The 16,983-nt window shown below is 41.7% G+C and overlaps 1 protein-coding gene across 1 annotated transcript in view; it reads left to right on the top strand.

Moving 5' to 3' along the window:
* Window positions 1-16,983, top strand: part of DNAH12 (dynein axonemal heavy chain 12) — a 1,291,066-nt gene that overhangs the window by 1,261,124 nt on the left and 12,959 nt on the right. Inside the window, exon 72 of the mRNA XM_086939114.1 lies at window positions 13,195-13,332. Coding sequence (XP_086795240.1) covers window positions 13,195-13,332 — 138 coding nt within the window. The remainder of the gene's footprint in view (window positions 1-13,194; window positions 13,333-16,983) is intronic.

Below are 16,983 nucleotides of genomic sequence, written 5' to 3' on the forward strand. Positions count from 1 at the left end.
CTGTTCCCATGATGCAATGGGCCAGGGACAGACTGATTTGCATATAGCCAGGTTCTGAGCTGGGATGGTGCAGTGAGCTAAATAACGGTGATGGAGCAAGCCCTGATCTTTGGACTGGGTAAGAGTGGTCTGCTTAAATCAGACACTCTGTTCATCACCACCCCCTTTTCTGAATCACGCAGACGTGGCGGCCGGCGCTACTTGCAAGGGACTACTTTATTTTTATTTGAAATTTTTTTAAACAACGTATATTTTTAATTTTTAATAGCCTATGTCCTTCTGCCTGCCCTGAGGTTTTCAAAGATGTCTTGGGTGTTTTGATTGGTGGTGTACTTTTCGAGTTTATCTGGCTCAAAGGACACAGTTCTCTCTTTATAATAGTAGTATAGATTGATGCAGGTTACCTATGTGAAGATTATTTGCAGCAGAGTAAATTTAATTTTATAGAATTTTTTGTTAGGGTAATGTTTAGGTATTTCAGTCCACCACCTGCTCCTAGAAATAAACAAATTAGTAGATAGCGCAATGACTCCCCGTTTTGAAGTACTGGTGCCACGAGAATACTCAGCTTTGTAAATTGGTGTGGTTCAGCGGTAAAGTTTTGGTTATTGAGCGCTAATGTTTTCACTCTTAACAGCACTTTCACCTTAATCCTTCTTAGGTAAATCATACATGGAATGAGACCCTTTACATATTTATTGATTCATATGTTTAACAAATACCTTTGCATGATTGCAATATTTGTATTCTGATTGATTCTTTCAGACATGGGCACTACAAGATTACTATGCATGTACACAACCAATCCATCTATTCTGCACTCCTTAAAGAATTTCCAGGGTCTAGTTTCATCTTCCACCACCTGGACACAATTGACCCCAGTAGATGTCTGCAGAAAGACATTACAGAACACCTCCCTTAGCTTGGTAAAATGCTTCTCTTGTACATTCTTTGCTATTCTGTAAAATTATCTATCAAATATTAACAGGTTGTAACAAAACAAAATATTTTTCTATAAACTTTAAATCATCTTTTCAAAATGCTTTCCCCAAACTATTCAATCCCCTTATTTCATGACTGTGTCCGGGACAGCTAGTTGATCACACCACATACTGCTTTAGGCACAACTGCGTGCCCTTATATACTGCAAATCACAGGTTTGACTTAGCCTGAGCTGCTCTTCCAACCCAAGGCAGACACCCCACAGTGCAGTCATACGAAGGGGCACCATAAGACGAAAACACACAATCTCACTGTATGAGAGCATCTGGTCTCATACACCACCTACGTCTGTGCTTATGGTCATAGCCTGTGGGAGAATTGTCATCTTTATGCTGTGTTTCTTCATTTGGTTTGTTATATGTATACTCTGGGCATATGATATGGACCACTAGGGCTCATACTAACACAAATACTCTAACAGTAACTGTGAATAAATGTATTCTGAAATTGGTGTCACTACCTGTTAGCACACCTATGATCCTGTTACAAATAGACTTGGACCTAAGGAATCTACAAGATAAAGCCAGACTACGTCCATTGTTATATTGGAGGCGCTGTGGGCCACTCCAGAACTCAAGCACTATGCATCTGTTCTGCAGGATGTTATCACAGCAGCCTACCCAGTGAGAATTCCTTGGCTCAAGTTCATCAAAGAGACGTTGGAGTGCATTGGGGCGCCTGAATTATGAATCAAGGCTGCCACCATAACCGTCCCTTCTAAAAATGTTCTCAAGAAGTTATATTGGACAGCGGTAGATGCCAAAGCAGCTGTAAGAGCAGATCTCCTTGTATTATTGTTGAAATTTCCCACATTTAGTTATGAGCTGTACCGGAACAAGGATACTACTCCCTCCAACAGGAAACTGTACTTTCAATTCAGAGCAGGCACACTCCCCTTCACAATGAGTTAGACAGAAGAGGCAATATAGACCTGCCCTTTTTGCAATACACAGGTAGAGAGTCTTGTACACGTTTTGTTTGCTTGTCCAGCTTATGCTAGACCACGCAAGTTTTGGCTAGTCCCTATCTGTAAACTATCTCAGCACAGCCATCTGATTGCCCTTTGTATACTGTATTCGAGAAAAAAGCAATTATTTGGGAATTGCTTTTTTCTCGAAGACGTACTGATGGGATTTTGCCCGAGACATATAGATCGACTTAGGATCTCTTTACGCTAAAACTCAGGAAAACTCGTAAGCTTAATTGATTATTTGAAATGCCCTGAAGAAGCCTCAGACTGGATGGCCATGTAAAGGGGCAAAACATGTGTTGGCTGTTTTTCACCCATTACTAAACCTATTCAGAATTCCTATATCATTTTCATATAAAGAATTTTCACCATGAAATCAGCCATCTGGAATTTTTCCTGAATCAGAATGACCACAAAAACTTGTCCAGACATCTTTTTCTGAAACTGGTTATATGTGTTGCATGATGACTCTGTGGTTTAACACAATTTTAAATGAGGATATACTTGCAAATTCTTCTTCCATTTTTAGCTATTTATTATTATGCATGAGTTTGACTTTTGCAAAACCCAATTTGAACTGATACGCTTTTATCCATAAATTTTAGCTATGTGTATGTTTGCATTTTTACTTTCATGGCCCGGAGGCCGAAATAAAGTTAATCAAATCTAATCAACCGCTACTGTAGCCTCGGCCACCTGATCAGGTTCTTGCTACAGGTGCTCTGCCCTAAAAATGAAAAATTTGATTTATTTTAAATAGCCCTTTTTGGCACTTTGGTAAAGTAACTGTAGTTATACTAAACATCTACGCAACTACATCACTTCCAAATATAGGATGCAAGAGTAAAGGAGATATTGCCTAATCTCTTTGCTTATATTTTATAGGTTGTCATTTTACCTGACTAAAATCTTAAACATAGCCCTCATTACAGATTTCTCGGACTAGGGTGGGGTACTTACCACACATGGTAAATACCAATACCTCAGCGTGAGGTGTTTATCTTGTGTGGTAAATACCTTCTATTCCGAGTTTTCAAAAGGAAAACAAGACACAACATGCAGAATCTGCTTTTAACACACCAGATTCCGCATGCTTTGCCTATTCTCCAGGCCCTTTTCCCTCTATTAAATTACAGCTGGTTTGATCTGCTGGAATTTATGTGGGGAAAACTTTTAGATGTGATAATTATCACACAACTCACTATTCCGATCCCAGTGCAAACATGTGTTGGAATGGTGGAACCCCTCTCGGTCAAAAAGGCAATGCAGATGCCTAAGAGGAGAGATGTTTCATTGGCACTTGATAGGAAGGACTGAAGTGGCCTTGGAGAGTTTTGACAGAGGGAGATACAGAGAAGGAACTTTGGCTTTGGACATCTTGCGTCTTAATACTGAGAAGAACTCTGTAATGGTTTTTGCTGTAAAACATTGCTCTGAAACGGGAACTGGGTAACACTATTGAAAATAATAGAAGGAGAAAATACAGGAACTTGAGTTTGATGTGTTAAGGGGATTCATAAATCACAGAGCGATTTTACCTACATGTTCCACTCCCTGGAGAGAATATCCTGGCGCAGGTGATGAAAAGAAGACTTTCCTACATAATGTTCTGAAACATTTCTATCTGCCTGCTTCAATATTGAAGAATATAGCTCCATCTTTCGATTTGATTCTCTAGAACTGGAATCTTTCTTCACTTCTAGTGATGCTAGACTCTTGTTTAACCTCAGGACAGAGGGTCCAAGTCCAGTCAGGGCCCCTGCTTTCCTGTGGAACTTCTAGTCTGATTTGGAAAATGCTGAACCTCCTGGGCATAGAACAATCTGTGTCTGCCAGGATAGAAATTGGTAAACTAATTGCAGTTGGACGTTCTTTTCAGCTAGCCCATATGAAATAGCTCCCTGGTGGCTGGGTAGTGAGAAAGTCCCAATGGAGTCCAGGGAATTGGTGCTGATAGAGAAGAATTGTCGAATGTTTTTCTGTTTTTCATGTCTTTTTGAACTTTCTAATTGAGTTTTTTTTCCATGTTTGACGTTACGTAAAATGTTAATCGTGTTTTATCAAATTATCTAAATAAGAAGGGTGGAATAAAGAAACCAAAATCACTTTTATTTGCCAAAGAGTTTTTTAAAAACATTTCTTGAATTCACACACCCTAACATTTTCTTGTTTAAAAAAAAAGGACACAGTGGTTGCTGGGGTGCCCTGTTGTCCTCATCCCTGATCCGAGTGCCATGCCAGACTGTTGCAAAAGCCAAAGGTTGTCCTGGCAGGCACTTGGATCATAGAACACCTTGTCAGCCGTTAAGATCATTTTGCTACAGTTTGTATTTAGGACATTATATTGAGGTAAAAAATATAGCGATACAAAATATTTCCTAAATAAATATTGATGACAAAAGTATCAACTTTACATATGTACCGTGTAACATCCATAAATATTGGCTATAAGACTATATTAGGCAAAAATATTGACATTATACTAGTGTATATATTTAAAAGTGTTTGGCATAATAATAGCTAGAAAAAATTCACTTTAACAAATTATATTACATGTATGTCTATATATATACAAAAATGTAAAGATAAACTCAATAACTTAAAAATAATAGCAAAGTAACATTGAAATAAATAAAAATATATAAATACATAAAATTATTAACCAAAAATATAATAATGAAACAAAAACGTACAAATAATTTCACATCAATATATTTCTTATGGATACATCTGCCGGTGGATTCCTCATCTTTTTGAATTACCCCAAGCGCAGCATTCCACTGAAACTTTTCTCCATAGCTCTCCCACGTTGACGAGGACATCACAATCGAATCGCTTCGCACTCGACTCCGCGTGAAGACATCGGAGCCATAAGAAGCCCTCGTCGGCGTGCTGACATCATTTCCCTTTTTTTGCGCAATCTACGCATAAGGGTTTTTCCAAGGCTCTCCATTTCTGAGAGTTGCTTTGTTTCAAGTACTTCGTGTAATTGTAGCAGTGATCCTGGCTACCCAAAGGAAGTCCAGGTTTAAGACATGCAGGGAATGTGGGGGTCAGATGTCGATTACTGACCACCATGAGGATTGTTTATGGTGCCTCTCGTCAGACCACGATGTCGAGGGGTGTTTCTCATGCAGGCGCATGATCTCCCAACCCTTAAAGGAAAGGGTGGCCAAGTTGTTTATGGCCAAGGCAAAAAAACAGAAAAGAGGTCCAAGTCACCGACTCCGCACACCTCAAAGTCGTTGTGGAAACATAAAAAGAAGAGGTGCCATGGACATCGAAGTCAGTCATCAAAGAATGGGACACCGAAGTCAGGGCCTCCTATTCCCCGGCGTCACCGCAAGGATGAAGTTTCTCCTTTCCGTTCTCCTCAGGTGGTTCCGACCCAGTCTCCGTATCCAAGAGTTCACCGGTGCCCAGAGAAACAACGCCTCCACCGCTGACCACTCCACCCCTGGCTCCAGGGTCTCCGGTGCCACTGTCAAAGCCAATTAGACGGCCTCCTCGAGCAGTCTCAGAACCGGTGGTATCAGATCCAGGATATCCTGCCTTTCCGGATCCTGGTACGGATCTGTCTCATTTCCTTAATGCTATGTTTGGCATGTTTGCCAGAGCGGCTAACCCTGGTGGTGCGCCAGTTGGCCCCATAGGTCCACTGGCTTACTCCTTGGGAGGCTACCCACCTCACTTCTCTCAGGCACCTCTCTTGCCTTTTATGCCAATGGCTCCTGGGAGTTGATCTCTCCTGATGCCGAGGTTCTCGACGCCGGTGCAGTCCCTGGAGGGAAGAGTGCAGTTGTATAGATAATCTCCGATGCCATCTGGCTCTGGTCCGTCGCTGATATGACCTTGTCCGGCGTCTTCTACTATCCCTTTGAAACTTCCCTCTATGCCAGTTCCGAAGTCACCGGCGCCATGTCTGGCGCCCCCGACGCCGTACCAAGAATAAGATCCAGAAGGAAAGCACAAAGGCTGATTGAAGAGGAGGAGTATCAAGAGCAGCAGGAGGAAGCTGAAGAGGGTGAGATGATTGATCCTGTACAACAGTTTGAGAGGCTACAGGAGGCTAGTGGCCTGGACACATCTCCTGAAAGGGAGCTCTCCTCACCAAAAGGCCTTCCCATTCTGTTTCAAGGAAGGCAGCGGACCTGTTTGATATGCCATTGCCTACTGCAGAACTTAAATCTAACATTTTAACAGAGGTACTTCTTCTGTGTCAGAACCTCTGCTTCCTTTTCATGAGACATTGACTGGACCTATCTTAGAGGTGTGGCAGAAAACAATGATGGCTCCTGCAGTGCGCAAGTCTGCGGCGAGGAGGTATAAGGTGGCTCCGGGAGATCCTGCTTTCCTTTCTACCCACTCATCACCAGAGAGTCTAGTAGTCCACACATCGTGCTCCTCCAAGCAATCTGCAGGCTCATTTCCATCTATTATCCAACATAGGGATTCTACCATGTATTATGTAAATATATATGCACCCATGTGTGTGCTGCTATTTTTATTTTTATTTGAAGTGTTTAGTCATACGTGAAAAATGGTGCAAAAGGATCAAAGCTCCCTCTCTCAATTTGTGGGAAGGGCAATGTTTCAAAAAATGTTAAAATACCCCTCACACACTGAAACCTGATTCAGTGTCATGCTTCATCATTGGGGTCTTTCCGCCTTTCTACGGGATGGGGTGTGCTACAACTTATGTAGACGCAGGAGCACTTTATTCAGTGATTGGCGAGTATGTGTACTGCGTGGGATCGTGAAAAGAAAATGTGAGATAGTTAGAAATTCTCTGGCTAGTGGAACGAAAATACTTTATTGTCTTCCCTGGATGAGAATAGTAAAAGTGGGGAGGTGAATATGGTGTACTATAATGAGTCACCTCCTACAAGGTCGACATGTTCCAGGAGCCATCCCCTTGGCTTTCTTCCTCAGGACGTGCATTTATGTATGTGGGTTTTTTGAAAAACCACAGCGTGGGATCAAATCGGCATCTCCCCTAGGTCTGGCACCCACCACACTTTATATAAAGGCATGGAGGCTATTCTTCATTCAATAGTTGACATTCTTAATTGCTCATTAGTGTCCTGAACAGTCCCAAAAATATGGAAACATGCAATCATTAGACCGCTGCTAAAAAAATCGCATTTCGATCCCTCATAACCGAGTACGGGCCTTTCTCACTGTTACCTTTTGCAGGAAAGCTTCTAGAGAAACATGTTAATTGGATGCTGTCTGATTTTTTGGAAGACAAGCATCATCTTCACCCCACACAGATGGGCTTTTGTGCGCAGCATAGCACTGAATCTGCCCTTCTGGCAGTCACAGAAGAGCTTAAAACCACTCTCGATCAAGGTGAATCAGCCACAATATTGCTCTTAGATCTGAGCGTGGAATTTGATAAAGCTTGGATTGGCTGGTGTCTTTTCTAAATGATAGATCCTTCCAAGTTATGGGACCCAGCTATTTCTCTGACAATATGCCTTGGATATGTGGGGTGCCACAGGGTTCTTTGCACAGCCCCACGTTATTCAATATCTGTAAGCGACCGTTGGCGGATATTGTCCAGGAGTTGGGTCTATCCGTAGTCTCGTATGCAGATGATACGCATCTGGTGGTCTCATTTGATAACAGAGCAAATCTGGACTGTAAACAATTAGCATCAAGTCTAGAAAAGGTGGCTTAGTGAATGACAAGCAGCTGCCTGAATTTAAGTGGGGGCAACACAGAGCTGATAATTCTGGGGAGCAAGTCTGTCCTCAGGCCTTTGTCCAGCTGGCCTAACTGTATGGAGAACTCGCCAGCTCCTAACTCTTCCATCAAGAACTTTGGAATCTGGATGGACAATGAACTGACAATGGAAGTTGAAGCAAAAAAGCTCTCTGGCTCCTGTTTTGGACTACTTAGAAAGATCCGGAAGGTACTGCAAAAACAGTTAAGGAAAATAGTAAGTCAAGCAATGGTGATTTCTCATCTTGATTATTGTAATTCCCTTTACCTAGTCTCCCAACAATACGTTATAAAATGACTTCAAGTTGTGCAGAACGCTGCAGTTAGGCTTCTGTATAAGGTCCCAATTCTTGAACCAGGAGAGAGCATCTGAAACAGCTCCATTGGCTCCCGATTGACACCAGGATCATATTTAAGGCACTTTGCTTGACCCATAAAGCAATAAACAACAGAGGTCCCCCTAAAATCAGAGGCATGATTGTGCCATATCTCCCCAACAGAAGTCGCAGATCATCTCAAGAACACCTTCTTAGAACCACAAGAATTAAGAGAGCAAGATGAGAAGGTAGATCCTTCTCACATTTGGTACTTAAGCTTAGAAACACATTGCCAGGTGAATTAGGATATGTAGAAATGAAATCTAGTTTCAGGAAATAGTTAAAGACATGGGTATTTGCTCAGTACTTTTAACATTCATACTTATTTCCTTCCCACACCTCAACCACTTAGCACTGGGAAGCCCTCTGGCCGCTATGCACTTTCGAAATCCATTTAACATTAACACAAAGGTGCAATAGAGGTGGTTACTCCGCAAGAAAGGGGTCAGGTATGCTACACCAGAGACTACCTGATTTCCAAAAAGGACAGTCGATTGAGGCTGATCCTAGACCTCAGGGTCTTGAATTTTTACCTAAAACAGAAGTAGTTCTGTTGACCCTAGCTCAGGTTCCTCTGGTAATGCAGCAGGAAGACTGAATGGTGTCAGTCGATGTGCAGGATGCGTATTTTCCCATTCCCATTCTGAAGTCGAATCGGAAGTATCTCCGTTTTATGGTGGGGTTTCAACACTACCAGTTTGTGGTCCTTCTGTTCTGTCTTAAGTCTGCACCTCGGGTCTTTACAAAGGTGATGGCGGTAGTGGCAGCTCATCTTAGAAGGTCGGGGATTCCGTTTTCCTATATCTGGACAACTGGCAGCTCAAAGCAAAGTCGTCAGAGATGGTGCTGCATCATCTGCAGGTAACAGCATGGCTGTTGTTCGACTTGGGCTTCTCAATAAATGTACCCAAATCTCACCCGTTGGCCTCTCAGCACAACCTGTTCATAGGGACAGTACTGGAGCCTACTGTGTGTCGAGTTTTCTTGCCTCCGCAGAGGATTCTCAACATTCAGGAGATGATTCCTTTGTTGGTCGATGAGCAGTTGTTCCAGTCCTGAAAGTGCTATGCCTGCTCGGTCTGTTCGCTTCCTGCATACTGTTAGTCAACCATGCATGCTGGCACATGAGGGCACTCCAGTGGTGCCTCCGCAGGCAGTGGTATCAACACAACGGAGATCTCAGAGAGATGGTCAGAATCTCCAGAGACACTGCAGCAGAGCTGTCATGGTGGAGTGTGGAGGGTAACCTGTCTCAAGGGAGGCCCTTTCAACTTCCTCCACTGGTGACGACGGTGATCACGGATGCCTCCACTTTAGGGTGGGGTGCTCATCTGGAGGATCTGGAGATCAAGGGTCTTTTGTCTCTGGAAGAAAGGTTGCTTCACATCAACCTTCTGGAATTGAGGGTGATACGTTTGGCTCTCAAGGCTTTCCTTCCCTCCCTTCGCAGTCAGTCAGTTCAAGTCCTAACGGAGAACATTATCACAATGTGGTACATAAACAAACAGGGAGGCCTAGGTTGTATCATCTCTGCGGAGAGGCTCCGGGACTCTGGTCCTGGGCTCAGGCTCATCAGATTTGTGTAACTGCAAATCATTCTGGCCGGAGTGCTCAATGTACATGCGGACAGTCTCAGTTGGAAATTCTCGGCCGATCATGAGTGGAGGTTTCCTCCGGAGGTGGTCCATCACATCTTTAAGATGTGGGGGTTTCCTTGGTTGGACTTATTCGCCACGCAAGAGAACGTGCACTGCCCGTCATTCTGCAGTCTCCAGTTTCTGATGCAGGGAGCGCTGGGACGCTTTTCAATTGGATTGGGGCTCACAACTCCATTACGTGTTTCCTCCCATACCCTTCATTCCTCTGATTCTGAGGAATATTCGGAAATATCGGGTCCAAGTTATATTGATTGCCCTGGATTGGCCACGAAGGGTGTGGTACACAGACCTTCTTCAACTCTCATCGCACCCTCTCCGCTCCGTCTCCCTCTCAGGGTAGATCTCCTCTTGCAGGAGCAGGTTCTACACCCTCACCTCCAGAGTCTGCACCTTCATGCCTGGAGATTGAACAGGGAATCTGAGTTCTTTCTTTCTCCCACAGGATGTGGTGGATGTTATTTTATCGTCCAGCAGACACTCCACCAAATCTGTGTATTCTTCTAGATGGGCTAGGTTTGCGAAGTGGTGTGGAGAGAGGTCCATTGATCCTTTGAAGGCCTGTTTATCAGATGTACTTTGTTTTTGACTTTCTTTGGCCCAGCAAGGTTATGCTGTGGCGACGGTTAAGGGCTATTTGTCGGTCTTCCTTTGTTTTTTGGACCAGCCGTCTTTATTTAATTCTCCCATTGTCATGAGGTTCATTAAGGGCCTCACAAATAGGTTCCCTCCCACTCCCTTTAATATGTTATAGTGGGATTTGGATTTAGTTCTCACATTTCTGATGGGGTCTCCTTTTGAGCCTCTTCATAGTTGTCCGTCGAGGTTGCTTTCTTTTAAGACTATTTTTCTGGTGGCTTTTACCTCGGCCAGGAGGTTGAGTGAGCTGCAGGCTCTTAGTTCTAAGCCCCCTTTCATGACTATCCATGCAGACAAGATGGTTCTTAGGATGAGGGCTGCTTTCTTGCCTAAGATGGTTTCTCCTTCCATCTGGGACAGTCTATTACATTGCCTCCCTTCTATTGTCCCCTCACCCTTCCATGGAGGAGGAGAGACTTCACTGCCTGGACCCTAAGAGGGCAGCCAGTTTCTACCTGGACAGAACCATGGAGTCAAGGTTGGATGACTAGCTCTTTGTTGGCTTTGTTTAAAAGATGAAGGGCAAAGCCGTTCACAAGAGAACATTATCCAGGTGGATCATCTTGCGCATCAATACATGCTACGCCCTGGCCAAGAAAGAACCTCCTGAAGGAATTAGAGCTCATTCTACTAGAGCTTAGTCTACCACATCTGCTTTGGCTAGAGGAGGTCCAACATGGTCCTCCCTCCACACTTTCGCAAAGCACTATTTCTTGGATTCCAAGGTGAGGAGGGATGGCCATTTTGCTTGTTCTGTCTTGCAGGAATTGTTGGTATGAGCAGGTAGACACCCCCCTCCGGGGCAGGACTGCTGTGGGATGCAATTAAAAAGGTGAGGAATCCACAGGCAGATGTATCCATCAGAAGAACAAGTTGCTTACCTTTGACAACGCTTTTTCTTGTGGATACAGTATCTGCCTGTAGATTACTCACTGACCCACCCTCCTCCCCGTTGTCCACCTCCGTATATCGAAAATGTTTTCATGGTTTGACATGGTTGTTTTCCTATGTCTTTTGCTTGCCATACTGTTGGTTGGTAGGAAATGCTTTATTTTTTTAGCTTTAGCTTTTTTAAATATATACTGTGTGTATTAGTGTATATATAGTATGCTGTGTATACTTCAATTATGTTGTCGGTCCACCCGTTCGCCTTGGAGGCAAGGAAAGAATGGGTGGAACTAACGTCAGCACGCCGACGAGGTTTTCTTATGGCTCCAGTGACATCATACGGAGTTGTGAGTTGAGCCGTGCAATTGTGACATCATGGTTGACATGGGAGAGTTAAGAAAATGTTTCTGTGGAATGCTGGCACAGGGGTAATTCAAGAACTGAGGGATCCACAGGCAGATACTGTATCCACCAGTAAAAGCGTTACCAAAGGTAAGTAACTTGTTTATTAACCCAAACAATCAAAATATATATATTACAAAATTTTAAAAAACAACCAAATATGAATTTTAGTACATTAACTCTAATAATTGTAATAAATATGCAATAATTTACATATTTTATGAACAAATTAACCAGTTAAAAACGTTTACTGTTTTAAATATATATATTTAAATCATCTCCCATGCTAACCCTCTACAAATCCTAACAACTCACAAAAACTGGAATAATATTTAAAAACAATATTAATATATGATAAATAAAATATACACAAAAAGTACACTGAAGATACTATGTAATAAAAGAATATGAAATAACTGCATAATAAATGCACAAAAAATGAAATATAAAATGTGTTTAATGTACATAATTAATAATCTGATTAAAGAATTAAAATGTATAAAAATATCAATCTATTCAATATTACAAGACAGATATTTTAATACACTTGCAACCATACTCCCCTACAAACCCAAGCTCGCACCAACAAAAATGTAAACTTGAATATATAGTCACACCCGAAAATATATTTCCAAATGAAAAAACTCTAAATAAAATAACTTAACTTAATAAAATAATTATATTTTACAACACTCAGACTAATACAATATTACAAAAACCTCGATTAGTCATTGTGTATTGCTATGAAATGAAAATGTATTAACTAATTACATTTTGTTAAGAAAGTAAAAGAAACAATTTTTTTTACCTGTGATATTATGTCCCACAATATTTTGGACATCACAATATTTTTACAGCTATATAAAAGACCAACAATATTTTTTAAACAATATCACGCTAGAACATCTACAACTCAAAGTAGGAGTTGGATTTGAGTCCTGTCATTGCAGAGGAAAAGAACAACTAGCCTGTGTGAGGTTTTTTTTGGTGCAGCCTCAGTGATCCATGTTCTCTTTAGTTGGATCAGGCAATATGCATCTTCATTGCATCAGGCAGTTTCCAGTTTCGCTGCGCATGAAATCATTTCCATTAGGTCCAATGTCTAACTCCTGTTTTAAATCTGCTTACCCCTTTTCATCATTATCCCTGTCTGATACCATAGTGTGTCTCTTCAACCCAGACGTCATTGCAAACCTGAAAATATAGCAATATGCTGTAAGATCAAAAATGCTGATTCCAGATCTTGTATGCCAACTGTGTTCAACGTATCTATACTGAGGACCTCCAGTGCCTCAGAGTTCCAGGGAGCCAACACAGAGAGGGTAGAGATTGAGAGTAAGCGTGAAAATTAGAGAAAATGTTGGAGTGCTCGAGTGAGAGTTTGATGGACCACATAAACTTCTTCACAGATTTTCATGGTATCAGTGTGTGATTTTCTACCAGCAATACTATTGTTCAATGACAAAATTTTAAGTGACACCATTTAACAAAATATAAATTACTCCATAAATGGGTTTCCTTTTTTTCCCCCTAGGACTGGTATGAACACGGAAAACCTCATGTTTTCTGGGTTTCCGGGTTTTACTTTACTCAAGCATTTTTAACTGGGGGAATGCAGAATTATGCCCGGAAGTACACAATTCCTATCGACCTCTTAGGCTATGAGTTTCAGGTAAGTCTACATATTTTTTCAAATATACATATTAGGCAGAATATGAACCGAGATGGTTACAGTTTGTACTTATAATGTGCTGCATCACCTTGGTATTCTCAAAAGCTAACTACAGGACAACCACAAGGTTTCCTTTCAAAACAGAACCAACTTTAATGGATCAGAACTGTATCTAACCATCCAGTTTGTCTGATGAGGGAACAGTGGGTTGGTGGAAGTTTGGGGGAGGGATTAAATAGGAGTATTTAGGAACGGAGCGACCTATGTTGTTTTTTCATTATGCTTCATAATCAGACCTAAAAAAATGTACTTTCACTTTCTACATTTCCTTCCATTAAACAATGTTGACCAGCGTCCAGCATTCTCAGTCACTGAAATATTTCCAGGCATCTTTATGCAGTGGTCCAGTCTGTCACAGGTCAGGGACTGCCATCTGCCATGCCGCCTGTACTCTTTAAAGACCTTGAATGCTTTTTTCATTTGTGTACAATTTGCATCCTTCCTATATGTACAAATTACACATTCATATTTGTAGCTAAACCATACTGTTCCTCCACCTTCCTTTGTTGTGTGCAGATGGAATTACCCCTTTTACTAGCACAGTGGTCCCATATTGTGTGCTTATTTGAAGAGGGCCCCACTCTCTTTTAAAGTCATGGTTATTGTCAAACCACCTTTTTTTCTTTTACCGTTTTACTCTTTCCTAATCTACGGGACACTTGATCAGCAGAGAAGCACTCCGATCTGTCAGTCAACAATGGCCTCTCCAAAGTCCAATCTCCTATTCTTTACTGGAATCCCTGGTGATCTGCCCATTCTGCTTTATTTTTTAATTGTTTGATTTTTCAGTGCACTAACCATTTATGGCACTGTTGCCATCTTTGCTTCAATATTGATAGCACTTTTCTTCTCGCCATGTTACCATTCTTGTTACTGTTTCCAACAGAGTAAATAAAAGCTGTTGTGTTTGTGTAAGTAATAATAATAATAATAATAATAATCTTTATTCGGTTTTTTAGCATTTGCAAAACCATAAAAGATGACATTCAAACATTCACAGTAAAAATTTGCAGTTGAATATACATTTAAAAGAAGAGAAAGTGCCTAGAATTTACGTGACATATAGAATTATCTTTTTAGTTTAAAGATTGTTTCTGTGTCTCATAATGCACTTTAAAAAGTTCAACACATGATACACAATGGTTTCAGAGTCCAGAGATTGAAGTGCTAACATAGCTGGACGACATTGTCTATAACCCCATTTTTTTAGTAAGGGGATAAGCCATATTTTTCGGTGGGTGTGGAAGAACTTGCAAAACAATATTGTATGCATGGTGGACTGTTGAGAAAGATCATCGCAGGGACACAGGTCCAGCTGAGTTTTCCAGTTATTTTTTTCCGGAAATGTCACAAGTCTGAAGAAGAGGTTCATTCTGAACCTTGTTAAAAGCATTTTTTCGTATGCGGTGATCTCTAAAGTCAAATAGAGCTGGATTTTTGGAGACTGCTGTATTAAAATCGCATGCATGGTAGATTTTTTTGAGATCAATGAAGACAGTCTCAAAGATTCCAAATGGCTCAATGCAGTCTGTTTCAGTTCTTTTTTGGATATGTCTTTTAGGTCTTCTGGTTTATGATAATATTGTTGTAGACCCATGTCGGAAAAGAAGTGTCTTACATAGGCGAGCCAAGCTATTTTGTGGGCGTGGTCCAACTCCATAATGTCCTGTACGATGTTTTGGGTCAGAGTATTCTTTTTCGACAGCCAGACTCGCCTCCAAAGTAAGAGAGGTTGGATTTTAATTAAATCCTCAATGTATGATATTCCCAGTTCTATGTGTGAGGCATAGGTAGAGGTGCCTCGTGGTGTTGATAGAAGGAATCTTATGAAAATGTTTTCCTCTTTTTGAATAGAGCCAGTAGGAGTATGACCCCAGATCCCTGCGCCGTATAATGCGATGGATTGGCATTTCGCAGCATAGATCTGTAGTAGTTCTACCTGGGGTTTTTTCCCAAGTTTGTTTGAAAATTTCATTAATGCCATAATTGCACGTTTAAATAAGTGTCTCCTAGCCTCAACCGCCGCTTTCCAATTTAGGGCGTCATCAATCATAACCCCTAGATAGGGATATTGTGAGGTCTTTTCTATTTTTTGTTTTTTCAAGTAAATGGATTTAGAAGCTTTTCTTGGTCCACTGACCACCATGACGAAAGTTTTTTTAATGTTGATGTGCAAGTCCAGAGCACCCATGAAATCTGCATATTTAGATAAGGACTTCTGCAGTTCAATGGGGGTACGCGCTAGTATAACAGCGTCGTCCGCGTATAATAGGGCGGGGATCAGGCGGTCTTTTGCTCTAGGGAGGTCCCTTCCTCCTCTCAACATGGTCTCTTCTAATCCATTGGTGTACAAGGAGAAGAGGAAGGGGGCCAAAACACAGCCTTGCCTCACTCCCCGCTCTATTTTGAATGGCCTCGTTAGTTCGCCTCTTGTCCCAAACCTCACTTTCGCCGTGGCTTCACTGTACAGCTCTCTTAAAAAGTCCAGAAGAGGGGGATCTACCCCCATTTCGCTCAGCAGTGACCAAAGCTTAGCATGCGAGACACAGTCGAATGCGGAGGACAAATCTACATAAACCATGTAGATGGCACCAGGTTTGGCGTGGGTGTACTTTGATGTTAACAAGCTTAGATTTAAGGCCTGTTCGATGGTTCCAAAATCCTCTCTGAATCCGAACTGCAGGTCCGAGAGGATCTTTTTATCTTCTGCCCAGTCTTGTAGTTTTTCAAGGAGGACTCGGCCCACAACTTTGCCCAAAGAGTCAAGAAGCGATATTGGTCGATAGCATTTAGGATCTTGTCGGTCCCCCTTCTTAAAAATTGGTACCATGGTAGAGGAGGACCATGAATCTAACAGACCAAGTTTGGTTGTTGCCATGCAAACTCTTGTAATTATTGGTACCCAGAGGTCAGGAAGATGTTTGAATAGATCGACTGGGACCCCATCAGGGCCGGGGGCTTTCTTGGTCTTGCTTAGGGATAGCGCCAGTTCAAAGTCCTGCAAATCCACTTCCAGTGGTATAGGATAGGTTACTACAGTGGTGGTATACTGGGATTCTTCAGTGCTAGATGTCAAATTGAAGATTTTCGAGAAATAATTCACCCACGTGTCCTCATCAATAGCCACGTCGATTTTTGGGCCGTTGGAATCGGTTAGGAATGGGGTTTTAACTATTTTCCAGAATGCCTGGCTGTCTTTCGTGAGTGCACTCCGGTGCAAAGCATTCCACAAGGATTGTTTAAGCTCTTTTTTCCTTGTTTTTCTGACGGAGTTATACTCCCGTCGAAGTGATTGGATATTTAACTTGTCTCTGTTTGGTTTTCCGAGAGCTTTCCTCAGATTAGTATGCGCTTTGGTACAGTCTCGGTTAAACCATCCTGTGGAACTATTTCGGTTAGATGTTTTAGTTAAAAGGTTTTTAATTTGTTCTATTATAATGTTGAAGTTTTCCAATATTTGTTTTGGTTCCGCACAGGGATCGAGACAGATCATTATGTTATCATATGCAGATGTTATTAATTGCTTTGTGTAAGTACCATCCATCGTTCAATAAAGATTTAGCAGAGCGCTAAAGTAGGGCGTCCACCACA

This window comes from Lissotriton vulgaris, chromosome 9 (genome assembly GCF_964263255.1).
Source record: "Lissotriton vulgaris chromosome 9, aLisVul1.2, whole genome shotgun sequence".
In the NCBI taxonomy this organism is placed as follows: Eukaryota; Metazoa; Chordata; class Amphibia; order Caudata; family Salamandridae; genus Lissotriton; species Lissotriton vulgaris.